The sequence below is a fragment of the Phallusia mammillata genome, chromosome 2 (assembly GCF_965637545.1).
Source record: "Phallusia mammillata chromosome 2, kaPhaMamm4.hap1.1, whole genome shotgun sequence".
NCBI lineage: Eukaryota > Metazoa > Chordata > Ascidiacea > Phlebobranchia > Ascidiidae > Phallusia > Phallusia mammillata.
The window spans coordinates 2484728-2512725 of NC_137253.1; the positions used below are offsets into that span (position 1 = coordinate 2484728).

At 35.8% G+C, this 27998-nt stretch overlaps 2 protein-coding genes and 1 non-coding gene across 4 annotated transcripts; 1 reads left to right on the forward strand and 2 right to left on the reverse strand.

The window, feature by feature from the left end:
- On the reverse strand, positions 1–16214 carry LOC145212548 (liprin-beta-2-like). The gene is made up of 22 exons (XM_080080708.1): positions 16109–16214; positions 15519–15751; positions 15042–15113; positions 14599–14712; positions 13900–14010; positions 12844–12906; positions 10531–10624; positions 10170–10222; positions 9386–9480; positions 9217–9289; positions 8858–8969; positions 7801–7917; positions 7257–7374; positions 6983–7150; positions 6494–6653; positions 5677–5824; positions 5067–5245; positions 4640–4756; positions 3278–3466; positions 2540–2785; positions 2248–2307; positions 1–1414 (listed from the first exon to the last, which is right to left on the reverse strand). The coding sequence occupies exons 1-22, from the start codon at positions 16212–16214 to the stop codon at positions 1394–1396; spliced, it is 2649 nt and encodes an 882-aa protein (XP_079936834.1). The 3' UTR covers positions 1–1393.
- LOC145212549 (tetratricopeptide repeat protein 16-like) lies at positions 16109–27997 on the reverse strand. Of its 2 annotated transcripts, XM_080080710.1 has the most exons (17): positions 27722–27997; positions 26747–26903; positions 26248–26369; positions 25154–25204; positions 24367–24530; positions 23537–23771; positions 22675–22908; positions 22248–22382; positions 22023–22102; positions 21492–21654; positions 21001–21085; positions 19993–20134; positions 19440–19605; positions 18512–18636; positions 17851–18031; positions 17346–17408; positions 16109–16651 (listed from the first exon to the last, which is right to left on the reverse strand). In XM_080080710.1, the coding sequence occupies exons 1-17, from the start codon at positions 27881–27883 to the stop codon at positions 16604–16606; spliced, it is 2313 nt and encodes a 770-aa protein (XP_079936836.1). In that variant the 5' UTR covers positions 27884–27997; the 3' UTR covers positions 16109–16603. The 2 variants fall into 2 exon arrangements, with proteins under 2 accessions (XP_079936836.1, XP_079936835.1); XM_080080709.1 differs by lacking the exon at positions 16109–16651 and having other exon boundaries at positions 16888–17408.
- On the forward strand, positions 25632–25766 carry LOC145215699 (U4atac minor spliceosomal RNA). Its single transcript, XR_013857351.1, has one exon. It is a non-coding gene; the product is annotated as a U4atac minor spliceosomal RNA (small nuclear RNA).
- Position 27998: the final 1 nt, after the last annotated feature.

The following is a 27998-nucleotide window of genomic DNA, read 5'->3' on the forward strand; positions in this document are numbered from 1 at the left end:
TCTGAAAAACAAACCAAATTTCAGAAATAGCTTACAAAGGTGAAGGAATAACGAAAAATGCTGAAGCAGTATAATATGCGGAGACCAAAACGTTTCGACATTTGCAACAAGCAATGCCTTTTATCTAAATTAAGCTAAAAGTTAGAGTTGGTAAAAATGAAACATTTAACTTTAAAGCGAAATTTCTATGTAAAGGTAACGAAGTTTGTGAATGGCAAAGTTTAAACACAATTAATACATGAGCACATTTTATTACATTCGGCTAGTACAGAATAATATAAACATGAGAAATTCAAAATTCAGCAACAAATTCACAAGTTACAGAAAAGTTTTTAAGGCAGAAATGATTTGCTACAAATTTGAAGGCAACATACGGTCTAAAAAATGTGAATCCACCCAACTACTTATATGATAGTGTACAAAGTATGAATTGCGCACCGAAATATGGCAACATATGAATAACTAGGACAACACATGTACTATACAATATTGCAATATACATAGTAACAAAACGTATTTTCTAGATAAAATCCATTGCTTGTACCACACACTAAAAATTCCTAGATTTTTTAAATCGAAAATTGTTTGTTAAACACGATATTTGAAAATTCATACAATGCGTACTTTAATCCCAGCAAAACAACTGTAAAATCCAAACGGCTCAGTAAAAATTGTGGCAGCACGTTTTAAATAAATCACTCCGCTAAAAAATTTACTAAATTAAACGCTTGACTGCACAAACCTCGTTCATGAACCAGCTTTAAGACGTCAACTAATTTCAGTGACCTTTCCAAGGGCGAAGAAAACTCTGAAGGTCACACAGACCAAATTCTCGACATTTAAAGACAGTTTTAAAACTTTTCCAGTCAATTCTGACGTTAAAAGCGTCAACAGCATTTATAGATTGCGTACAATATGCCGCTATTATGACGTAACAAGGAAAGATGAAACACGATCCATTGACTGGTGTGACGTTACGACGCCAGCTGTTGGAAACACATGTGTGACGTCACAATACGCAAGAGTCAGTGGAGGGGGCGTGATTTTGTGAATGAAAGCGTCAGCACAGAAAATACCGCTAACATACCACTTAGCTCACTGTGGCCGCGATATGAATGACTTAAATGCACACAATTCAAGCCACAATAATCCGGTAACAAATGCGCAAGTTAATGCTTACTATTGCTGTATATTTGTAAAAAGTAACAAATATTGAAAGAAACAAAGGCAAAGTAGTTATTTACAAGACATTATCCCGGCAAGGGAATCGCAGTACCAAAAACACTGGAGCAAAAACAAAAGAAAATTTCGGTTAAATCCATTTTCATTCACCAACTTTTCGATTTTCATTTCGCCAACACCTATTACGTCACAATGCCACAAATTGATGACGTCACAGTTCCTTCCAGTTGCTCTAAGAAAGAAAAACAAACAATCAGCAATTAAAATCTTATTTGCAAACGTCTGCCTAATGACCGAACCACTCCCGCTTAAAACCACGTGCCCAGACACGTCATCGACACGTGACTTGTCGTAGTGACATGTTGGGACACGTGCTTGAGTGTTTGGACATTTATCAAAGTTTCATGGTGGGGCTTTTAGTGGACAAGTGTAACAACGAGGTTAAGTTTGTCAACAATGTATTGGACACCCAGATGCAATGGTATACAAGGGCGCATGTCAAAATAAATTAATTAATTGGCCCCACGAGCTTGTTTCATATGATATTTGTCTTGCCATATGTGGCATTATCCTTATGAAGGCGTCTCGTACGGGACGCCGAAACATCAATTATTTATAATAAAACTGCTGGAAGAGCACTACTCGTTTATATGTTAATTGATTAAGTTAAACTTTTGTCAGTCAGCCCATTTGCAAATTCTTGCAGTTTTTGGTGTGATATTTGTGAAGTATGCGATGCAATGTCGAAAAACGCAAATGAACGACTTTAGAAAAATCTGACTTTTACTGCACACATACTTCAATTGCTTTGAGTAAAAATGAATTTTCACAAATACAAGTAAAGATAAAAAATAAGGAAACAATTGCTTAATTAAATGATGCTAAAAGCACTAACGGAAACTTTTATTGCTTTCAGTAAAAATGAGTTTTTATAAATACAAAAATAGTAAAGATAAACAATAAGGAAATTTTGTTTAGACGATGCTAAAGCACTGTAATTTACAATAATGCTTCTTGAATGGGTTAATAAATATTTGTAAAAGGGTGGACACAAATTTTACTTACTGTCAGTGAATTGAGTTGTGTGGAAAAAGCATTGATTTCTCTAGTAGTGCTTTCGTTCAACTGAATAAAATAAAAATATCGTTAAACATTTTTTTGAACACACAAGGTTACCAAAACAAAATCCCTTTCAAACACAAAACTCTGCAGACCAATGGTTCGAATCTCACCGTAACCAAGCATTTTTCCCCAACAACAATTACATTAAATAATTTCTTAACCAATTCATACGTTTTTAAGAAGTGTAAAAAAGTCAACACAAAAATTAGTTGAAAAAAACTTGAAAACACAAAACCTCGACAACTTCGATATTGTCTGATCCCGAACCACTGACGTCATCAGTGTCAACGTCATCGGCGTCGACAGTTCGCTTCGCTCCTTGGACTTGCATCCTCCGCTCGAGGTCGCTGCGGTGGCCTTGCATCGTCTTGGACGCGGACGAGATCGGGCAAACGTACTCGCCGCTGCCGAATTCTCGAGACGAACTTGCCGCCGAAGAACCGCGCAATCTCCCGAGTCCACCAAATGAACGACGCCCGATCTGTGAAATAAACGACATTTTTGTGTTTTAGATCCTCAAGAATATACTTAAAACATGGTGAAAGACTTCAGACTTATCGAAGTTTAGAATATATTTTGCATACAGAGATGAAATTGGTAAAAACTGCTACTTTCATGCAGGAATCAAGTAAAATATAACTTATAAAAATGGTACATTTAATAGAATAAATTTCTGGATCCTAAAACAGTTTTATTTTACGGCCAACTGAAGCTTTGGTTTTCAAACAAACTGTGTCATAACATAATCCGACCCCACAATTCAGAAAAAAATCATTAAAATTGCGTTGCAAACTACAGACTATAGCCAGCTTTGGCTAAAATCAAACCATTTCTTAAATATAAAAACTCGCCAATAAATTTAAAAATACACATTGATTTGTGTCATATTTGTATCACTGTCAAACTTTATCAGCCACTGTGGTTGACCGGTTTTAAAATAAAGTTTTTTTTATCTTCACGTCGAAATTCGTACCTTGTACTTGACATTGACGTTAACAGGTTGATATCCATGAGCCTGTGACCGCTCTTCCTTCTCTTTAGTGCTCTCTGGTGGCAAGAGTTCCTTAAGTTTGGCAGCCAGATGGCGGCGCAAAAGAGTCTTACTATGTGGGATATGTAACAAGGCTGACAGCGTCTCAGCGGTGAACAACGGCTCCAAAACCTAAAGCAAAATTCATTTTTATCCAACAGGCATGTTTGTGAGGTTTTAACGGCAAATTAATCCAGTCCGCGGTGGGATTCGAACTTAAGACTTTTGCGTAGCTGATACCTAAATAAAAGTTGGGCTTCAGAAGTTCCACAGACTGTTTCCTTACTATTTATTCAATGCAATACAATATATAAAGTCGCTTGTTGTGACGTAAAACATTAAAACGCGTCAAAGTAATTAAATGTGGTTGTTTGTAATGTTATAGCGCCAATGTATCATAGAACAAACACATTACACTTTTCATATTTCATGCCCCAAAATGTTGAATAAAACCTGACGTTTGTGGCTGTCGCATGACTCAAATGTCATGACTCACTTACGCTATAAACGTATTTGCAATTGGTCAGTTACAAGCGATTATTTCATATCATTTTATGTAACATAACAAGTTCAATATACGATATACTCGTATAAGCTGTTGCTGCCAGGCATGATATCAAATTTATAGACCTCTTTTGGCTATTGTTATCACGCCGTTTTCGTTGCGCTTTGACGGGCTTGCGTTTAATTCTATCGTGCACTGTACTACTCGCATTCCGTGTTATTTACTAGGGATGCGCTGAGCCGAGCCAGAACCCGAGTACTCGGTACCGAGCATCGCTATTTTTGATGCTCGGTGCTCGGCCGAGCAGTTGCACAAACTGACCCGAGCATTAAATTTGCATATTCATGCCCTGCTAACACACGTAACTAGTGTTCGAAAGGGTGTCTATGAACAAAAACAAATGATTTTCAAATGTATTAGATTGTGGAAAAACGTGTACTTCTGAGGCCTGTAACAGCTTAATACACCGCTGGTGACGTAAGAGGCCTTGTAGAGCTAAAAGGTAGAAAGTGGATTTTTTGTGACGTCATAATGCACCGAGCACCGAGCATTAACGTGAGATGTTCGGTGCTCGACCAAACAGAACATTTGCAATTTTGGCACATCCCTATTATTTACCCTGATGAATCAACCTGTATAGGACGTCGAAACGTCGGAATAACAATACATTTGCCAGAAGTGCTCCATAAATTCGATTACAAGTTCAAATAGCTCTATTACCCAATAAAAATGTGTACATGGCCACGTTGAGCAGGCCGTCGCAATATTCATATCCAAATGAGAAATTTCTTCCAACTTACCAATACAGCCCCATGAACCCCACTCCCCCTTAAATTGGGGGCGTATTCAGCAAGATCAGCAGACCGTAACCATTCCATGACGCGATGGTTCGTCCATAAAGACACGTCATCCTTCTCCTGTTAACGAAATATGAAATAATTATAAAATTTTGAAATAGTATTACATTTTTATGAAATTGAAATTTTTTTACAGCATTTTACAAGTCTTGTAAGTGGTTCCTACACTTATGTGCGTAAAATATCATTTTATGTGGTATTCTCTAAGAAATTGCTTTTAATTCCGTACAAAACTGTTGTATGTTTAAAAAGGACGCTTCAAAGTACGAATCCAGGTCAGTTTTCATGTCTGTACAAAGGTCAAGCGCCTTTGACCATTCGGCCGAGACAATTGCATTAACTCTACAATTTAACATTTCAAACGACTCACCTCTCCCTCTAGCGGTCGTCGTTTCAGCTGAGTTGGGTCGAACTGACAAATCCTCAGCACTTCGACAGCTCTCCTCAAACTTAAGAGATGAAACAAATTTGTAATCCTCAATTTCTGAGCATCACTCACCGTCATATGATGGATGAGACGACCGTCCACACACGACTCGTGGAATTGATCTAAAACGGCAGAAAAATGATGTCACGAGTTAATTACGTCACGATTTAATGACGTAACAATGGAATGACCATGTTTAAGATTTTTATAGGAGCGCTTTAAAATATATTTTCACGATCAAAAAAATGGATTAAAAACTGACGAAACTGTTTCAGCTTTTTTAACGCAACAAAGAGCACATTGACGTCATAAATGGTGATGTCCCATAAAATATAGAAAACATTGCAAATTCACTGTCTTTAACTTTAGCTAAAAATTGGTTTTAAAAATGAGAAATAATCAATTTTTATGTTAAATATGGCAACTTTGATGACGTCATAGAATCAGGTGACGTCATCAAAGCCAAAAAAATAAACAGAAAAAAGTTAGAAACGACCGACACAGGAAAAGTGTTGTTTTGAGATAAAAAAACATGAAAATTTCGTCAAAGCACCTTTATACTGAGGAAGACCGATATCATCCAGCCATCTTGAAACCCAAACTCCGTCCATCTTAGCTTGTCCTCCGTCCTCTTCTTCTCCCTGAGCTTGGAGGTGTAACATTAACTTCTTCTTGTGAAGAGGATTCCTAATCCCAAGTTCCTACCAATAAAAACGTTGAAAATAAACATTGTGGTTTACCATTATTTCTGCTCAAACTTTTAAGCTCAGGAGACAAAAGCAAACCAATAAATACGTTGCCAACTTTGCCAGAAACAAACTGTGTGATATGAAAACAAGTTCTTGTAAACTTTCAGGATTATAAAACAAAAATAATCCATGTTTTTAGTAGTACATAATGCGACGAAAATTACAAGTCTTATTCTTCAACTTTATTCTCCAGATTTGTAAGTGTGTCAAATTCGAAAGTGCAAGCCGAAATATAGGTCTGGAAATTTATCTCATAAAATTTCCAAATCGATAATGTGATTGACAAATCAAACATGTTCTACAATTAATAATGTACACCGCCATTTTGTTATGTAGCCCAAAACTAGAGACGACTATGTGAAAAAAGCACACATTTCGGGGGATATTTGTTACTTTTCCAATAGTTTCTTTCGATAACAAATTACCGGGAGAGCACAAAATTTCAAGCAACACATTCATGTCAATTGAAATGGAAAAACTAACAATAAAAAGATAGTATCCCAAAATTTACAAATGACTATTATGTAAATCTATGTGGCTATCTACATGTTAGTTTCCACAATATCAATCTTTTTCTATTAAACTGCATCTTATAGAATACTTGCAGTTTTGCCCATTTACCTTTTCCAATTCTTGGTTTGTAGCCCTCAGAAGTGTGTCACCGTTTTTCACCCATTTCTTACAAGGTTCAATATACATGTGAAGTCCTATGTCCATCAACCACTGACATATACGATCTGTTTGCCATCGTGTGAAGGGGGTTTGGTCGTCGAATGTTGAACTGTGAGATAACTTGGCTGGGTTAAAAGTTGGATAATACTACTTTGCTTTCAACTGTCACATAACGATTTTAGTGCGGTCATCCATAGTGCTTGTTACATGCACGACTTTGCAACCTTAAAGCGGGTTTTCTAACGAGCTTGGTGCAGTCAACCATAGCGCTTGCTGCATACACGACTTTGCAAGCTTAAAAGGGGTTTCCTAACGAGCTTCGTGCAGTCAACCACAACGCTTGCTACATGAAAAACCACAAGGTATTTATTCTGGTAAACGCATTAAAACGATCGTATTGTGACGTTACAGTCAAGTTAGTTGTGACATCACACTTACGTCTTTTTCTCAGTTGCATCACGTGGGTTCCATCCTAGCCTCGGACCAGCCGTAGCGCGAATGCCTCCCCTTTTGAAATTATTTTCATCTTGCTCTGTGCTGACACCCGGTGGAGGAAGGTTGGCGCCAGGTTCAAGTGACGTAGATCGGCTTCGACGTAACCGGAAACTACGTAACAAAGGTTAAGCTTACAAATTCAAGGTCAAATCTACCACGCCAAATTTTAGTCCATATTCATAAGACATTTGATCAGTTTTTTGTTTACATTTTTCACCTGCTAAAAAACTTTCGGAATCCATGCTTCTTGCGTTGATGGAACGGTGAGTTTTGATTGGTTGGTGCGTGAGTGGGTGTGTCATGGGCGGGGTCGACCTGACGGATTTCTGTCATGGCTGAAAAAAATATATTTGTAGAAAATTGAAGCGCACAATGAAAATATTCGACAACGCATTGTTCTTAACCACGTTTGTTCGTGTTCCCTAATGTCAGCGTTGTAAGGAAACCCTGAAATACATATCTAAATCCCACATTTCATCAAAAATTCCACTTTAATCCAAACCCAAAAAAGTATGTTTGTTCAAATTTAAGCCCAAACCCGAAAAGCAATGGACAATACACTTCTCTGGTTAACATGGGACTTTTATTAAACCAATCTTGCTTTGAATTTCATATTTTATATTCCTACCTAAGTTGTCAGTTTATTAAACTGACTTTAGTTAAATTACGTTTCCATACTAAATGTCACAAGTATTCTTCACTCTTTGATTTATTCTATTTGAATAAGGATGAAATAAGGACCCAATTTTTCGAAAACTCACCCAGGTTGGGGGTGCTGCTTGATTTCGACTTAGGGGGTGACTTGGGGTTTTCCCATGGCCCCCGTTTACTGGGTGAAGAAGCATCCGAAAGAATTCCGCTACTCCCACTCAAGTTAGCTGAAAAAATGAAAATAAATAATTTTATTACTTAATACAGAAGGTAAAATGTTTTTTTTATTGTATTATTTGACAATCAGGTGACAGTCCGAAAACTGAAAATTGCATTTGTCGTTTTGTTATGCAACAAGACGAAACGCATTAATGGAAAACAGGGTCATCACTAATGAAACAAAGTAGTGGAAAAAAGCAAACAGAAACAATATAGTAAAGAATGCAGTACACAAATCAAAATCATTTACAAGCAGACAGGTAAACTTGAACAGCATTAAAACCTCGCGTTGCTTAAACCAGGATGTCCAAACAAAATATAACGAATATTAGACTGTTTCACAAAAACTGGTTAAAAGCATAAATCCTTTCCTTAAATAACAGAAATATATATTTCACCTTAATAAAAACATTTGAATAAGAAAACTAAAATTTGTCATGCTTACTTGGAAAGTATAATTGAGAAAATTATTGTTTAAGGTATGCAGGATTGCTGGGTTAAAGGAACCGTCAGTGTTAAAAAATCTACCGTTTAAGTAATATAAGCAAAACACTTAAAACCAGTGGTGGGATTTAAATTTTTTGTCAGACAGTTCTTTCACAAAAGTCCTATTTTTTAGCCAGTTCTGTTACAAAAAGTCCATTGACAGTAACCAGTAATGCTAACTGGTTCGCCGATCTCATAAAATTTCGTGAGATGGTTCTATATAACGGTGCAAACCGGCTGAATCCCACCACTGCTTTAAACACTTGGCGTACAATGTTCGTTTACCCACTCAAATGACAGAAAACAAAGCAGAAACGTTCCAACATGAAATGTGAAAGAACATATAGGCCTACTGTTCATACATCTACAAAGTGATAATGGAAGAGCACTGAGGTTCAACATTGAAAGTTTGGTGTTAGTGGCAAAGAACATTTGTAGTTTTAACAAACTCCCAAAACTCACCTTGTTGGGATAAACCTTCCTCCTGACTCGAGCTCCTCCTTATTTCTCCCACTCCTCCTCCCACTCTCATCCCGTGGAGTTTCTCTAAACTCTGAGACCGAATTCCTTTGTTCTGTCATAAAATGTGTCGGAAAGGAAAATTGTAAAAACACATTTGTTCAAGAAATGTAAAGACAACACACTACTCAAAAAGTGTGTACAAAAATGATAAACAAGAACTTTGTGCAGAATAATAAGAGCAGTATTGAAATAAATGTTTTCACACAATGGAGAAAATGTTATTACTTTTAAGTTTGCGTTTATGTTAACATGCGTTAAGTTTATCACCAAGTCTTACAAATAAGAAACAGCAAACTCACCCCAGACTGTTTTGGAGTATTTAAAGGTGCCCCAATAGCTACATCTGGTACATCTGTGTTTTTGTGTGGTTGGCTAATTGGAAAAAAGAAAACAACTATTATAATGCTGCATTCAACATAAATACAATTGACACAACACACTTTATGACCACATACAAGGCATTGTTACCTAACAAGTGGAATTTTCTTAGAGTCCATCTCATTGGAAATAGGAGTGGAAGTTGCATAAGGGGCCGGCATTCGAAGTTGAAGCAAACGTTGTTCCTAAAAAGACTCTTTAAATTAAAATTCTGCAAACGTCAAGAACTTGTACTGGATAGGTTTGCAGGCCCCATTTTTGCTCATGACGGGCATGACTCAGAAAACTGGTTTGTCAGTAAAATGTGACTGATATAAATACAACAGAAATCACCCCTGAAGCATCGACGCCAACCAGGGATCACGGCACACTTATAGAAATCACAGTGTGAGAGGTCTATTGAGGGCGATATACAGAATCAGCTGGTCACCAAGCATTCCAATATGGCAAGGCGTAGGCTAGAAAAATCTAGCCTGTGGTGGAACTCAAACCTACGACAAGAGCCCTTCCGGTACTTGCACTCTACCAACTGAACTACACCGGCTCAGCACTGACCACCCAGTACGAAGCAGACATGTGCAGCATGCAAGTCAGGCAACGGTGCTTGTAAATCAACCTTCAGCGGATTCTCCACAGCACCTGTGTATGCTCAGTTGGTAGGGCGTGAGTCCCAGAAAGACTCCTGTCGTGGGTTTGAATCCCACCGCAGGCTAGATTTTTTAAGCCCATGCCTCGCCATATTGGAATGCTTGGTGACCGGCTGACTTGGTATGATGCCCTCAATAGGCATGGCATACAGTGATTCAAATGTTACTGATTGGAGTTAAAAAAATAACATTTTGCAGACAAGTTCATCACACAAAATTGTTTTTACCTTTTCGTCATGATCTTGAACAATTCCTTCGTCTGGTGAAGAAACTTTTGAAGCTAAAAAATAAATTTTGTTAAATTGATGATTTTTTTTCAATTTCCCAACTATAATTATCTGGCAAAATTGTAAAATAAGTTTTTACATAAATTACAATATGTACTGTTCTGTTCTTCAAGTTTATGTGTAATATGCTCAAATATTAAGTATATATTTTCCGACTGTGTAAAAAAAGTACTGTGCCCAGTGTTTATTAAACAGAACCATAGGCGGATTAGTCCAATATTTTCGTTCCTTTCCTCATCCAGTTTTCACAACTATAAGCACAAAATCAAAATTTGTGTCAAAAATATTCACTTTCAAGTACCTGGATTTGCTTTAAGTAGTTGAATTTGTTGTTTGAGATCTTCAACAAGTTGATCTTTCTCTGTCAAACTTTTCTTCAGATTTTCGATTGTTCCCTAAATAGAAACACAAGACATGACAACTTGTGGATGGGATATTTGACAGAATTTAAATCAAATTCCGAAAATACTATCAGATAAAAAGATTTTCTTACTATTATGATTTGTTCAAACAATGTAAATTCATTGGTAGATTTACAAATGTGCAAAAAAATTGTTTTATAACAACCTATTAGCTCCACAAAAAATCTTAAAATGAATTAATTTTGGATTGATTTATTTAATTGTGAAATGAATAGTTTTGGAGTCAAGACAATTTACAATTTAATTTATGTACAAATTAAGACCTGAAGAAACAACTAAACTAAGCAGTTTTGTTTTTAAAAATAAACCAGTTTAGATGCTGTTGAACATGTGTGGTAATAAAATTCCAATATATTCAGCACTAAAAGAGAGGGGAAATAAGAAAAGAAAGACAGTGAATGCAAGAAAAGAAGAAAAGTGATAAAACCTTGAGAATCTCAATCTCTTTTCCGCATTCAAGTTTTTCACGTTGGACTTCAACGACTTTTTGTTTCATCTTGTTCAGTTTACTTAAAACAAACTTGGAAAAGAAAAAAGTAAAGTGTCAGAAAAGAGTGGCACAGTGGTGGAAACTGAATAATACAAGCATTAAAAGTAGAAAACCAAAAATAGGCCTTGTTTTGGGGATTGACATACAAGAAAATTTGTCACATGCTTAAAACTAGCCTAGTAAATAAACAAAATTTCATTTTTTTGCATTTATGGCCTCCATGGAACCAAGTTAGGGACTCCGCAGTGTAATAATAAAAATAGTTTTGACCTCTTCAGGGCCTTTGGACCCTAAGCATTGACTTAAAATCTTTTATATTTTGTAAAATAGTTGCTACAGTTCATAAACAACATAGATAAAGCATCTGTGGCCTATTGTAGGATTTTAATCGAAGCAAGAGATCAAATATTAAATAAAAGGATTAATGTCACACCAAGTACTAACTTAAGTGGGGGGTATCGGTGAAGTTAATTAGTACGTGGACATAGAGATGGTACTTTACTACAGGAAAATCGGATAAGTTGATCACTACATATGATCATTACATACAGACAACATACGTGATGGAGTTGTTGAAAAAAAGGTCTGTAAATAATTTAGGATTCATTATCTATGAACAAAATATAGAATTATTGATTCTGTCAGATGGTAAATGTAAAAAAGTGGCAAGAAATCAGGAATGAAAGTAATTTTGAAATTAAATAATAAATCTATGTAATATGTGCACATTACAAAACAATAATTTAATTTTCTGCATCCAACTGTTGAAAAGTTGATATTGCTGAAGAATGGGCATAACTTTGGGGCTACTGTTTAGTCAGAAAATGTAAATTTAGAATTTGGGTTAAAACTCTATGTGACATATACACATTATACAAAGCGATATTTTCTGTTGACTTTTGTCCAACATAGTATGGGCTAATTCAAGAGGCCACTGCATTCAAACATGTCATATTGCAACACAATAAGTCCCCTGGGAGCAAGGCTTTGAAGATCAGATCATGCACATATAATGTCGTTTAAAGGCCGATTGGTTAAGTAGGACATCACTACTCATAGCTTTTCAAGTTCTAGCATCATAAGCTGATAGCTACTGCTTACAATAATAGAAAAAAATCGAGGCAAAATTAAACAAATTTGAGTCAATTTTTGCTCATTAAAATTTGACACCAATCTGTTTATTGTTATGATCAAAAAAATTACTGCTCAAATAAACATAAAAATCATTAATGACAGCATGAGCGTTTGCCAAAACTTGCAATAAAGAATGATGCTTTTATATCAATTGACCAGTTGTAATCTGTATTCATTTTTGGCTTGCGAGCGCTTTTAAAAAACCTTGGCAATAAAATGTATTAAATACATATGAGTTATCTTGGAAATTTTGTTTTTTACGAAGTTATTTTTAAAACAAGACCAAGGTTATCCCCAATTTATTTTAAGCAACATCGAACGATATTCGGGTTTTATGGGCGCAGACGCTGATTTAACGCAGCTCGGCACGAGGAACACATATGCATCAGACTGGGGAGTCACAAAATGGAATATAGTTTGCATTGAAATGTGAAAAAAAAACTTACCATACACAATGCTTGTGTTAAAGTGTTAAAAACTCAAACAAACTTATGAGCAACCTTTTCCCTCATTCGAAAACACATAACAAATTACAACACATAACAAATTACAACAACTAAATGTTTACCTTGTACTGATCATTCCTGCTTTCACTTTCTTGTTTCTTCCTTTCCAGTTCATTAATATCAGCCTGAAAAACAAATGTAGTTCAAATTCTGTTCAAAATGTAACTTCCAAATACGAGGAGAAAATATGGTTTAATTATAAATCAGGTATTTAAAGCATTATCATTTGAAGAGCATCATAGTATGGCCAAATGAAACAATTATTTTAAAATAACATCATTACAATACAATACATATAAATGCCACATACATAGCTAAAACAAAAATTATATTACAGCAAGGGTGTCAAACTCAAACAACTTTGAGGGCCAAAACAAACTTTTAAGTAAGTTAAGGGCCGCAATACCGAAACATTTATATATAGTGTAACATAGTGATGGGACGGGTACCTGGTACTTGGTATCGATACTCATACTCGGTATCGAAATATTTTGTCTCAGTTTTCGATACCAACGTTTGATACCGAAGGTCGGTATACACCATAAGAATACGGGCAACTTTTTGCCAAAATTTGTTTTGGACAGCACAAAATCGGCCAGGTTATGAATATTTTTTGCTATCATGTGGAGATTACATTTTTCTGCATGTGTTTGTGGTCGCATGTACCCTGGCCATGGCAAATAATTTAGCCAGTGATATACAACAGTATGTATTAAGTACTCGGTAATCGTACTCGGTATCGAAGGAACATATGTGGTACTCGTACTCGATACTCGCTTCAAAACCTGGTATCGTCCCACCACTAGTGTAACATGACAACAACTAAATTGCATGATTATAAAGTAAAATGTCTATTAATTCTATTAACTACATCAAAAAAAAATATTGTGACAAATAACAAATACATATACAATGTAGTAGAGTGAAAGAACCAAAAGGGTATTCCGCCTGAGCAAAACAAATAACTTCTGAAAGTTACTTCCCGGGCCGCACAAAAACTCTTGGAGGGCCACATGTTTGACACCCCTGTATTACAAATAATTACATAAGAACCCTTGTAGAATAGATCACAAAAACTTTATAAAAAAGCATAAAAAATATTATATGGCCATTCTCACCACATCTTGTTGTTTCTGTTGCTGTTGTTGTGCACAGTTGATTTTGTAATTCGCCATTTCATTCATAAGTTGAAGTTTTTGGGTTTCGAGGCTTGTTTTTGCTTCAACTTCCTGTAAAAAAAAATTAAAGTTCACAATTAGTAAATAACAGAAAAAGATTGATGCAATCAGTTTAACGGAATATTACTATAATTGTAAGTCTGGATTGTTGTTAAAAAAGGAATAAAGCAGAGGTGCATTAATATTAAACCCTTATTTCCTGTAGGATGCATGATATTACTTCATAACTTCAAAGTTGGATTAAGAATTAAACTGAAAATTGTAGCCACTCGCAAAGTTGATCATGAGAAAAAATGTGAAGAGTTGCATTGGAGAAGTTAATTGTCTTTCATTCAAACTGCTCTAACTTAAAAACATACAGTATAAGAGTGTAAAAAAGACCTGAAAATGATAAATGTTTTAACCAAACATGTAAATAAGGGCAACCTAGTTATAAAATGCATACTTAAAGAGCAATGGTTGTTATAAATTCAAAAAAAATGTGTTTTGGAAAGGGTGAATTTTAACCTAATGAATTGTTATTGTAATACAGGATTTTCAACACTTTAATACAGCTTTAATACAGAAAGCACAATTAAACTGGTCAAAGTTATAGTTCTGCAAGAAGTGTAATCAAAAAGTCACAGGCATTTCCCTCACCTCACGTAACCTTGCATCAGCTCCTTCCAACCTTTCATTAGCTTCGTTTAATTGCGTCTCGACCTCAACCAGCTTTTCTGTTTGAAGTTCAACTTGATCAGACAAAACGCTAACCTAAAAATATCGAACACATACAATGAAATGAAATTTAACAAAACACATATAAAAAATCAAATATACTGTATGACCAGTGGTGGAATTCAGCCGGTTCGCACCGGTTTTATAGAACCGTCTCACGAAATTTTTTGAGATCAGCGAACTGGTTAGCATTACTGGTTACTGTCAATGGACCTGCTAAAAAATATAACTTTTGTGATAGAACTGACTGACAAAAAATTTGAATCCCACCATTGACTATTAACAATTTACATTTATTACCCTATTACCAATACAATATAACATTGACTTTTAAAATATTGATTTTTCTATTCAAGCAAACTCACTTGTAATGTCAGGCTGTCATTTTCAGCGATCAAACGTTTCACTTTATCTGATTCACTTTCGTTTTTTGGAGGCTAGATAGAAAAAAGATTTATTTAAAAACACAGTTTCAATAGTGATAAATTACATTCTTTACTCAACAAGCCAAATATTCCTACATTTTTAGTTATACCAAAATATGTTCACAAAAACAAACAGTCCAATTGAACAACTATTTTTACATTCTCAACTGAAAAAACTAGTTTTTACAAGAACATCGTTCACAAAACAACAGTTTAAATCAATCTAATGACTCTTCAACAACACTGAATAATTTACATGCTAATTATCGACATGTGTGTTTTGTGGTATCACATTACATTTCAGTGTGTTTTTAATTTGAACATATACTACAAAAATATACTACATATAATTTCAATATATCTAATATAAAATATATATACCCTAATGCTTTTATAATTTGTGTTTTAGCAGTTTACCTCAATTTTAAGCAGTTTTCTGTAAAAAGACAAAGTATCTGAGGAAATATGTTTAAGTAACGCCTGTGACAAAGTTTTTCGTTCCTCGTCGTTGTCAACTTCTACATCCAACGTAGCTTCCACAGCGTTGCGTAAGTCCTCCATTAATAAAGCAACTCCCTGAACACCGGTGTTGAACTCCGTGTTAGCTGATTCTTCATCACTGTAATGTGCTTCTGGGCCGTTTGTGTTTGCTGAAAATAAAAACGCATCACATAAACTCAGTAATTGTTTCTTGTCACTGATAGCATTTTAAACACTTAAATACTGCAAAGCAGGAAGACAAAATCGAAATTTTAAACACTCACATAAGTAACAAACAAGATATCAATAAAAAAATGTTTTAAAGTTTTTTAAATTGTTATATATTTTAATTTTTTTCACATTTTAGAACTTTAAATAGGTGTAAATACAATTAATAGTTCATAAAAACCATCAACGCAGATTTGATCTATAAACAAAAATTCAATCTTTAGAACTAGTTTTACAATTTTTGTCTTTACAACATTTTTACTAAAATTTACCAATACACAAATAATTTTCATACAAACCATCAATAATATTGTCAAAATGTTGTATTGCATCTTCTAACATATCACTGGCAGCCCTTCTGTTCAACATTTCAACCATATTCTCAAGTTCGTCGCCCCCTTCCATAATTCCAATTTAAAATGACAAATTCAACAAAAAAAAAGATAAAAACCAATTACGAAAAGCTACAGAAAAACGAAATACTGTTGTTTAGAATTTATCTGTAGTTTTTAGCGTTTTTTTGCCCGGTTTCACGAAAACAACAAACCTCAAAACTCAAACAGCTGGAAAACAATTTTGCTTTTTGTTTCATCAGACAACAAGCGAGAGAAAATGAATCACGTTGACACCCTGCGGTAGGGGATTTAAGTTTTCGTTTTATTATTTCTATGTGATTTTCAAAGGAGAGTTTTCAGCTCAAAAATGTCTTGCGAATAAACAATTGATTGAAGTCTTCGTTCAAGAAATTATTGAAACGGCATTGGCTCCCGTGCAAAAGAAGAAACGTCAGAGAACTATCTTTGTTGTTCCCCCTCGTCTGGAAATGGAAACGTACAATAACCCTAAAAATAACAAAAAGAATACAAATGGCTACAACAGTTAAAAAATAAATTCAATCTTTGTGTGTTGTTATTTTTTCCTTAAACGTAACCCTGACCTTGCTTAAATTTACTTTCTTCGGTCTGGTGGACATTTTTACTGATTACAAGCAACATTCACGAACTAATGACTGAGGCTAATGAACTAGCTACTGACTGAAACGATTTCTAAACAATCCTGTACAAAGGCCAAACATATGTAAATAACAACATCACAGTGTGAATTCGAAATGAGTAAAGTAGCAAAATAAAACAAACAAATGATATGAAAAAAATCAGCTCGCCAGACTCAAAAAAAGTTTCAAAATCCTAAAAAGTCACAGTTAAAACCGGTTAACAAACCAGTTTCTAGCGTTCAACTGTGTCAAACATATCAGCGCCCCACAGATTACACGTAAAGGTCAAAGTTGTAGTGCACAAGGTCAAACTCGACCAACATAGCATGAAACATTACGTCATGGTCATTTCGGTGAAAAAAATTGACCTTGATAAAACACCCTATGGCGTCAGTCATCTACGTTTTTCAAAATTTTAAGGGTTTTGAGTATCAGACTGGGGTAAGCCCCATATTGAAACGCCTCCAATTGTATCCCTTGCGTTTGTTTCCCTGGCCCGGGGATTTGGGTCGTTTCGGTTCAACAGGAACAGAGGATGCTACCTTGGGTGCAGTTGATTTGAGGTTTTTCCGATAGCGGAAGATTTCACGCAACTCGCCGGCAACCTGAATCAATGAAATGTAAACACTTAATTGTGTTGGTAAATAAATTGGTCAATTGTTAACATCTGTCTGAATAGTCGTAGGCTCCATCTATTCTAGGGTCTAACAAAAGTTTTTTAACTGTATGAAAACATCAAGCCAATATACGATAAGCTACAGACAGCGCACACTGTTTCACCAGTGCACTGTTGACGAGAGACCGTATTGGCTAGTGTAGCAGTAGCCACCATATCTCTCGTCACCAGTGCACTGAAGAGACATTTTTGATCGAAACAGTTCGCACCGTCTGCAACATTTTAAACCGTACAAAAAAACAAATTGAAAAATTGTTCCAGAAAAAAAGTTAGAAATAATGTGGAGATTGAATTTGGTGGTAAAGGTTGCCGAGTGATTAGTTTAAGTATCAAGTGATGGTAAGGTTGTCGGTTCTAATCTCATTCCAAACCTGTTTCTTTTCCAGGATAATCTGGGCATCTGTTGGCATCTTTCGAGGTCCAGGACTCTCTGTTTCAGTTGTTTGCAATCTTTCATCAGCTGAAAATGTATCCTCTGCATTGGGACCAGGTGTCAGATTTGATCCTGGGGGCTCCAGCGTCGATTTCGGGGTCTTCGATTTCACATCACGACTGAAAAAATAATAATATAAAAAAAAGTTTATATTTTGCGAAATAACGATGTGTTGGTCAAAAATTATGCGTTTACAGTATATTGCTGTTTGTGGTGATTAAAGTAGTATAGCCGCTTGCTTAAGCAAAACACAAACCTATTTGGACTTATTTGGATGAAAAATACAAGCGGGTAAAACTTTTAACACTGTTTAATATTAGTTGTTGCCCAAAGTGGCCAACATATCAAACTGCTTTCCTCTGTATCAGCGTGTTTTTCAACCAAGAGTCAGAATTCAGTTCGGAAATGGGCAAAAATCCCTTTGAAACCTATTTGTTTGGTGATATTAAGTCATTGTTTTTGAAACAACGTACGTTTGTGTCACAACAAGTTTGAAACAAATGTGATACAACAATGAGTTACGAGGTTTCATTGAAAACGTTGTCTGGGTCGCGGGACAAAAAAAAAGTTTGGGAAGCACTGTTCATACATGCACCCACCTCACAGCAGTGGAATTTCTTCCTATGATCTCACTGAGCGTTTCCCTCGCATTCTGAGCAGCTTTACTCTGTAAAACTTCTTTCACTGATCGTCCAGGAAAAAGGCGGGACAGAAGAGGAATAATCTAAAGATGGTTTAGATATTTTAAATAAAGTAAAACACAAGATAAATGGCAGGGATAGGTCAACACTGCAAACGTTCTGTTTGGTCGAGCACGCTGGGTGCATTGTGACGTCACAAACATTCCCAATTCTACGCTAGGTTTATAGCTTTCCAAGGTTCCTTATGACACAAGTGGTGCTTTAAGCTGCACAGGCCCCTAACGAACGCTTTTTTCCACCATTCTAACGCATTTAAAAACCGGGCTTTTTTGTTCTTGGATACCCTTTGCGGACACTAGTTTCGTATGTTAGCAAGGCATAAGTATGCAAATTTAATGCTTGGGACAGTTTGTGCAACAGCTCGGCCGAGTACAGAGCATCAAAAACAGCAATGCTAGGGTTCTGGTACGGCTCGTCCCGTCCGTAGTAAGTAGTTCTACTGGTTCATGTTCAAGGTTGGTGGTTCGAAGCTTAATTCATTCTCTTATTGTGGCTGGATGCTGTTTAAGAAAAGTTTCAAAGTCACATTGTGAACTGGAACGTTTAAACTAAACTTTTCAACGCCACAGGATCAATTTAAAATTCATTTCCTACACAATAAAGGGGTCACGAAACTTTGTTCACAGCGGGCCGGATAATATTAAAAACGACACGCGAGGGCTACATAGTTTACAGATCTAAGCAGCACCATTCCGAAACTGTGGTATGCGAAGCACTTTCGTGAGGCCAGCAAGAATGCAATCTTATTTAGACTTAGATATTACAACTGTCAAATGTGTCCAGTAATAAAATTGTGTAATCAAAACATGTAATCTCGTTTCCAAACCTCGTCGTTGTTGGGGTCGAGATGCAGTGAGATGAGGATGTCGTTTCTCGCTGCATCCACATCTTGCATCAAGTATCGCGATCTTGCTCGGTGAACATAAAACTGCCCAACCTTTCCATTGTGTTCGATCGCTGAACTGAATCTCACAGCCGCCTCCTGATACTGTCTGTATTCACAACGGTTCAAGTTATATTGGTCGTGAAAAAATGTTTTTTTATAATAAAATTTTAGTTTTTTATCAAAATTTCAATCAATTTTGCTTGTTTTGTTTGTTGTTGTTACTTTTTTAGCTTAAAAAACACAATGAAGGCAACAAGTTTATAGAGCTCTTCTGGCAAACTCTATAAACTTGATATTATGCCTGGCAGCAATAGGTTATACAATGAAGGAAAACATTGAGATTTATTTCACAAAGTTCGAACCAAGGCGCTCCCTAATAAGAACAACGAGCAGTTTTTTTTAAAGTATGTAGTCTGTCAGAAGCCCCGGACTATTCGGCCAAATTGCAGAATGTGCAAAAAAATCAAATAAATTCAACTTTTAGTTATATTACCGATCCTGATATGCGAGTATTCCGAATTCGTTGTGAACGACCGCTATGCGACATCTAGTGTTCCAACAAGTTGAGTCGATTTCTAATGCTTGTTGATAATCTGCCAGTGCGAAGCCGAGATCGTTGATCTTGAAGAAACAATCTGGGAATATAAAGTAAGCTTAAGTTACAAACGTTATGAGGTTTTGTTTAATAGCCTGGTTATTGTATGTGGTGAAAAGAAATAGTTTTTGTGGCTAAGTTCTGGATGAAGTATTGTTTTAATTATGGCTTATTGCGTCAATGCAAGGGCGGAAACAGAAAAACTAAATTACCAAGTCCGGCTAGAAATTAAACTCTACAGTCTATACCAGTGGTTCTTAACCGGTGGGAAATTTCCCACTAGTGGGAAATTTAATGTTTTTAGAGGGAAATTATGTGAGTCAGAAGTCACCAAACTCGGTCCGTGGGTTGAAATTAACCGTTGAAAGTTAATTTAATACAATATTTTCCGCAACAACATGTAAGATTAGACTACATCTAGTTTTGCAAGGCGCATAAAAATCCAAACATCGATTGTTACGTCACAGACATTACTAAAAGTATCAATGACTTTGTTATTGTTCGCGAAGAAATGCGTTTGATCTGTTGATTGTGATGCAATAAATGACCAATGCAAGCACCTGATATTTTTGAAAAATTCCACACCATATTACTTTCTCAAGAAATCACTAATCAAACTAAATAAAATCGCAGTATACCTTTAAGGTCCCGACCAAATCGCTTCACAAAATTATTTCGATTAAAGAATAATTTTTTTGTTAATGTTGGTCTCAAAACATCATTATAAAAATAACAGAGGGGGAAATTTGAACTTGGTGATTTACTTTAATCGGAAACCGCACGAAAAAGGTTAAGGACCACTGGTCTATACCAATAACAATACGAATTTTGAACCACTCATGTACTTGGTAAAAACATTCGAAACTATTTGAAGCACATAACAACGTCACAATAGCTTTAACCCACCTCCTCGATTTAGGTAAAGTCCCTTTTCGTTCTTTTCACCCTTGATCGCTTTGTTTAACAGAACAATTGCTTCCTCGAAAAATTCCTGCGCAAAAAAACGATAAATGAGGTTGCATGCTTCAGAAACATCACTAGCAAAGTTCAACGACAAACATTTCGTTTAACTAACTTGCTTTTTACATTTTTACAAAAAACTTGTAAGATACAATTGATGTACACTATGTTCCATGAAATGATTTTCCATATGTCCCATTTGCTGTAGTTACAACGGATATTATATGTGTTACCCACATATAATTAGGCCCCAGTGTTTTTCATCATTTTACAACACAATTGTTTCTATAGGCAGAAACAAATAGGTTCCCCAGACATGCATTTCTGAACTGACAACAGTATTATTGTAATAAGGTGCAATTATTATAAGTAAAAAAGTTCAACAATGAACCACGCCCCTTTTAACCCCTCCCCTGCCACGCCTCCGCCACACCTACCCTGTGATAGCAATACACGGCGAAGTCGTTGTATGTCAGGAGGAGTTGTCTCTGTGCATCTAGATATACCGGATCCTGTTCATTGTGGTCAGCTTTATCCATCGCCAGTAGATAATCGTCGATGGCTGCGTTGAAATTCTGCATTCGACGATACAATGCCCCTCTGAACAAGTACAAAGACGGGTAATATGTAGAAAAAAATTGACACCCCAGCCTAAAAGTTCAAGCTCGAAAAATAAGCCGATTTAGAGCATAAAGTTACAATTAAGAAAAATGTGGTCGAGTGTAAAACAAAGCCCGTTTTATTTAAATGTACACTGGAACCCGACTGGAACCCGTTTTTTTTATGCCTGAAGCCATATTAGACCAAAAATCAGATGAAATTAAGACACAAATAAAGCCGAGTATAAAGCCAAACCCGAATCAAACATATTTTATTTAAACTTAAACTTTGAACCGAAGTTAAAACCGGAAAAGTCAGACCCGATTTCAACTCCTTACGGATAAAATGCATCAGCAAAATCATCAAACCTGAACACGTGATATTCTGAAATCGAAGGGTCGGCGTCAACGGCTGTCGCAATTTTCTTCAGGGCTTCATGAAGTTTACCCTGTCATAACAATATACCATAGTGACGTAACATAACACAGTTCATCAGTCACCTGGTAGTTACTATTTTTTAACACCACAATTCATTTCAAGAACGACTTATGACGTCACATCATAATGACGTCACACAGCAATGACGTCATCACCTGTATTGTGAGCGAAACGGCTTGTTGCTTCGCTGTTTCGGCCACTTCGCGTATTTCACGCATAAGTTGCTTCGCTTCAGGCTGCTCCGAGTCTAGAGAAAGGGCGTCTCTGACGTCATAATAAGACAGGGTCGCCTGAAAATTAAAGTTTTTGCATCAACAAGGATTTTTTTAACTAGTTTGGTTTACAAATATATATTTTTTGGGGGGTTTAGCAGGGGAATTAAGAATTAAACTATCCAATACCGTATAGTCACATTACTTACATATATATAATATCGGTACAAACTTGGTTTACAACAAGTTATTTCGCCCTAAACAACAAGATCTTATTCAAATAGAAAGTCAGAAAAACCCGGTTTAAAAAAAGCTAAAAAATTTCAAAAACACAAAACCATCGATTAACATTCTCAAAGTTTCAACTCACATTTTTAAATATTCGATGCAATCTCGCTCTGAGCACGTATAATTCCGGATTTCCTGTCGTTTCCGCCTCCAATCTTCGCGTTATGAGAGCTAGACATTCTTGATTTCTATTGAGACAAGCCAGACACGCGATGGCGCGCAAGTGGTAACCTGATATGGAAGGTTTCATCTCAGCTGCGCGGGTAAAACTTTCCAATGCTTCAGAGTAAAGCCCTTGATCGAAAAGACATTGGCCCTGTAACGCAATGATTTGTAAATAAACCAGAAACAGTGGCCGACAACCCCAGCACGTAAGGTAGATGACTACTCCAGGCTTGAGTTAAACCTGACTTCGCATTCTGTGCCCGAAATTATTTTAAAAACAATTTTCCAGCCAAGTAGCTAGTTGCTGGACTAAACCTTATGTCCATTGTGTTTGTCCTCTTTATTATATTCTGCACAGTCGTATTTTGTAGGTTTTTTTGTACAGACCTGTCAATCACACTTTGGGCCTAAACGGGTTCTCAAAAAACGATTTGGCTTCGGACCGGGCTTTTGGCTTGTACATTAGGGTTTGGATTCGAATTTTTGCCCGGCTCACAACTCTGTGACAGCAAATTCCCGTACCTCTATATGCGACACTAAGTCTGTCAATTTCATGCATTCGTTGACTTAAGCTTTCAGGGTGTTTTTAGGACATTAATAACTTGCCTGGGTTCGGGCCTAAATGTTATTTAGAAGAAATAAGAGAAAATCCAGGCATAGTTCAAAAAGACCACTATGGTCGAAACAGTGTTTACTGTATTCAGCTTACATTTCAATTATTGTCTGAATGCTTTTATATTAATATTACAGAGAAAAGTTATTTTATAACACATGCTCACCTCCATGTAACTGATAAAGGCGATTTTGTCAAACAAATCCGGATTGTGTGGTTCAAGGCTGAAAGCTTTCTTATAGTTAAGATGAGCTGATCGAAAATCACAAAGCTGAAGATAACTTTCCGCCCTCTCCACATAACAATTCACGTTTGTAGGTTGAAGGTTTATGGCTTTGCTGAAACTTGAAATCGCTGATTCAAATCTTCCTTCGTTTGAAAGCTCGATACCTCGGTTGAAACTAAAATGTTTTACATAATGAGGTCAAGGGATTAGGCAACATTGGTTAGTATTTGGGTTGACTTTCCACTTAGCCATATGCGTGTCTACATTTTAACTTCGTAGATGGAATTACAAAAGTAAACAATTATTTTAAAAGGTTGGGAAGCACTGGCTGAAATTTAGCAAACGAATAAGAGCACCAGTACAAGTTTACGAACTCTGACTTAAATTTTAAATAAATAAGCTGTTGCTGTCAAACATAATGCATCAACAAACATTGCTCTTCCAGCAGTTTAGTTTAATATGGCATTATCGTGTTGAAGGTTTCTCATACGGGACGTCGAAACGTCGGTTGTTTATTAAAAAAGCAGCTGAGAGAGCAAGATTTGTTCAGTTAAATTTAGGAACACTAGATACGGATCTTTTTATAAGTTTAATAATGAATACCACAGCCTAAATAGTAAAAAATACATGCTTTAGTTTTAAACGTTTTAGCAAATGATGACATGAGCAAGGCATGTCGCTTTTTACGTTATTTGGACCGTTATTTTCACCATTAACCCAGTCAATATTTGTTAAATCGAGAGCCGATAGCCTCCCCTCATCCAACTTACTGTTGATCGACCCTCTCATCCACAACATCCTGCATCCCCTTTCTACTCGGAGCGTTCTCCCGATCCCACATCTTGGCTTCCCTCTCCAACATTCTTCGCTTCTGTCTCTTCCTCGCCTCTTCAAGATCCTCCTCAGGAACGGATGTTGGGAAAATTGAATCCTCCTAGTGACGTCATGGTTACGTAACACCGAGTGACGTGTAAAACATTAAAATTTCACTGACTTTCTTAATGACATCAGCGTTATAATCGCGATGACGTCAGGTAATTTTGCCCTAATGACGTCAGAGTTATGTTCGTGATGACTTCAGGTAATTTTTTCCTGATGACGTCAGACTTATAATCGTGATGACGTCAGGTAATTTTAAAGTTACGTCAGTGCAGTGATGTAAATAACGATAATGTTAAAATGTATTACTGAAAAATTTAAAAAGTATTACTGACGTCACTATTAGTTTGTGATGACGTTGAGATAATATTCGTGATGAGATCACAAAATTACATGACGTAAGCATAGCATTGGGAGACGAGATGCATTTATGTTAAACTTGTCGGACGCAATCTAGCAAATTAAGTTAGATTGAAATGTTTGAATACTTATATACTTTGTGCAAGAGGCATCTTGTTTTAGTTATTCAGTAACTAATTATTCATTCTGTCAATGGAAGGCCTTGTTTAGCCGGAAGTATTTATAACATCCGTCGCAAGTAAGTACTAAATAAGTCACCGTATGCACTGACAGAGAATCAACAAATACAAAATTCGCTCCCAGGTTATGATTACTTACTTTGTCGCCTTCATCAGTTGGTTGAGACGTTGCCAATGTTTCCTTCAATCTCTGAAAATGAAAAAATACGGTTAACTGTTAGACGTTTGGAAAAGTCCCTGAAAAGCGAAATTAATACTTCTGTGTTTGCACATAAAAGATTACACTAAAGCTAACCGTCTGCCGCTGTTTTAAAAGTAATTTTAGATACTTGACAAGTGTAGACAGATCGTCGGTCACCACCCTATTACTGACTGAAGCCTGGACTCTGTTTTGGCATTTTTACTTCGTACGATTAACTGAATACTGTTTGAACTTGGGTGTATTTGCATAACGTTGCACTTATTATGCAATATTTACGATTTATGTTACCCAAATGCTTAAATTTGACGGTTCTGCGCGAACACCACAAACGTTAATCAACAACGCGAGTTACAAGCGTGAGCACCACAAACGGAAAAAAATCCCAGAAGTTCAATACATAAATTTTGTCTGTTTTGGTGTCCTTACCAATGGGGAAGCGTTACGGTTCAATGAACGCACAGTGAGGGCCGTACTGCTAACACCATTTGTGATTTATCACTTTTAGCATCACACCGTCCTTGAGGTGGCTGTTGGTGCAATTTCTGACTGGCCTCTTCCTACTTTGAAGCTGGCTTTTTCACAATATAATATGAAATGAATTAAACAAACACATAAAGTTAAGAAGCATTTTTGTGTGTGACCTTTCTTATGTAATACATCTTTTATTGGCATTCTGTCTACAAAAAGAATGTTATAAAAACTTGATCTGAATTGAATCGCTACCGTGTTTTTTAACAAAAATGGAAATAGGTTTTGTAGCATCATTTCGCGATAATTTGGTAGCAGTATTATCAGGATACAATGTTAATAATTTTTAGTGTCTTTGTTTTTGGGTGTCAACAGTTTAAAAATATCAATGTAAAGTGGAATGTAGAAACCACACATCTTTAAATTGATTCATTTCAAAATTGTTGTTGCTGTGTTTTGACAAAAAGATAACAAACTGACTTTCCATTTTTTCGTAGTTGTTAAGATTTCTAAAAACTTTTTCTAAACCACGCTGGTTATTGAAAAAATATAACTTCTGTTACCTTTATAATTAAGTCAGTTTCGGAGTCAGTTCTCTCAGGGTAGGAATCTTGTAAATCTGTATCGAACGCTACCAAGTTTCTTGTGTTTGTGACTTCATGAACATCTGAACCTGTTGGGGTACCTGCATTAAAAAAAAGTTTTGCAACCTTTGAAACATCTGTTTTATTATGAATTCATTTGAATTTTGATAAAGCAACAAAAACCTCATCTGCTCTAAATTGACACCTGTCACATGAAAATACATTTCTTAAAAGATTTTTTGTAACATATTTTCTGAACTAAAAATTTAACAAACTAAACATTCATTTTGTAGATGTTAACCTAACTAATGGTTTATGACTTTCCAAAAGTTAAACAACTGGTGTATTAAATACTTAAAATGAAAAAAAAATGTGTGTAAGGTGCCACTTTAAACATAAGAAACAACATTTTATTCATTTTTTCATTGACTTTCACATATTTTTAAGGATTAGTTTGAATTTCCAACCTGGCTCATACCTTCTCCAACAGGTGGTGTTCTTTGTCTTCCGGCCGATGTTGGCCTTCCCTGACTGTGCCCCACAGACATCATATCTTTGGTGTCACTAGTTGGCGATATTTTCTGTTCACTTTCGACAAACAAAGTTCCACTAGATTTCGAAGTTGGTGTCCCTTTCTGCAAAAATAACGGAACTTTCAGTCATCAAATAAGATAAAAGAATAAAAATTAATAAGATTTTGTATGTAATTGCCAAAAATAACAATTTCCTTTAAACGCTGTAGCCCCAATTAATCATTTTCTAATATAAAAAAACGCACATTAAAAATCCAGTCCACTTTAAAAATTACAAAATATTACTGTTATTGTATTGTTGTAACATTTCAGCTAGCCACGTAGACACAGAAGTTTTACTAGTGATGCATTTGTACTTTACTAATGATATTGTATGAAAGATGAGTTGCTTTTATTTTTGTTTGTGGAAGTCCCATAGTGATACAATTCTACTTAAACAGTCACAAAGTTTGAAATTGCTGCGCAATGTTGAAATGGTATGTAATGCAAAAAAGTAAAGGGCACATTTGGTGGATGATGACTAAACGCGCTGCAGCTACAATGTATTATAAAGCGGTATGTGACTGGGACTCACAAGAACAAGACAGTACTGGTGGGAGGACCTTGAGGGGGCCTTAATTAAACACATTTGTTAGGGAAAGAAGGTTGGGTTTGCCAAAAAAGTTAAACAGTAAAAACAACTTGCCAGGTAGTTTTTGGCATGAGGAGGATAAAAACATTCACGAGTTTTAATCACAGTTAAATGCTACATTTTGGAGTATTGAAAAGGCAATAATATGAGTTTGAATTGTTGGATAAATTGGATAGACAATGGATAAATTGTTAATGAAATAAATAAATAAAGACAAGACTTGGTTTATTCGACCAATTGATGATTATTACAATCCTTTAAAAGGTAAAAAAAGTCTCCCGGCATTTACCTCATTACTCTCTTCACTATTGACATCTTGTTGTCCGTTATTATCTGAAATACTTGTTGGTGAATTCGCTTCGGACAATTTTTCCACTGTCTCCTCATTTATTGCTTCCATTTTTGTTTTGTTTTCATATGTTGCTAACTCACTTTCATTGCTTTCACTCATTTTTATTTTTGATATGTTTAAATTCACAATAAGGTTTTCATATTTAAGCAAATCATTTTTGGTCTCTTCGCCTATATTATTTTAGGTGAAACAAAAAATTCTTTTTGGTAAATTT

Excerpts from the sequence above, each read along its gene's own strand:
- LOC145212548 (XM_080080708.1), bottom strand. The coding sequence starts at position 16,214 with ATGGAAGGGGGCGACGAACTTGAGAATATGGTTGAAATGTTGAACAGA. Across the intron at positions 8,970-9,216 it reads ATACTCCAAAACAGTCTGGG|AACAAAGGAATTCGGTCTCA; the intron begins GTGAGTTTGCTG and ends ATTTTATGACAG. Across the intron at positions 3,467-4,639 it reads GGGTTCATGGGGCTGTATTG|GTTTTGGAGCCGTTGTTCAC; the intron begins GTAAGTTGGAAG and ends ATTTTGCTTTAG.
- LOC145212549 (XM_080080709.1), bottom strand. The coding sequence starts at position 27,883 with ATGAGTGAAAGCAATGAAAGTGAGTTAGCAACATATGAAAACAAAACA. Across the intron at positions 25,205-26,247 it reads AAACTGACTTAATTATAAAG|AGATTGAAGGAAACATTGGC; the intron begins GTAACAGAAGTT and ends TTTCATTTTCAG. Across the intron at positions 21,086-21,491 it reads CCGTGTATTGCTATCACAGG|GAATTTTTCGAGGAAGCAAT; the intron begins GTAGGTGTGGCG and ends TTTTTTGCGCAG.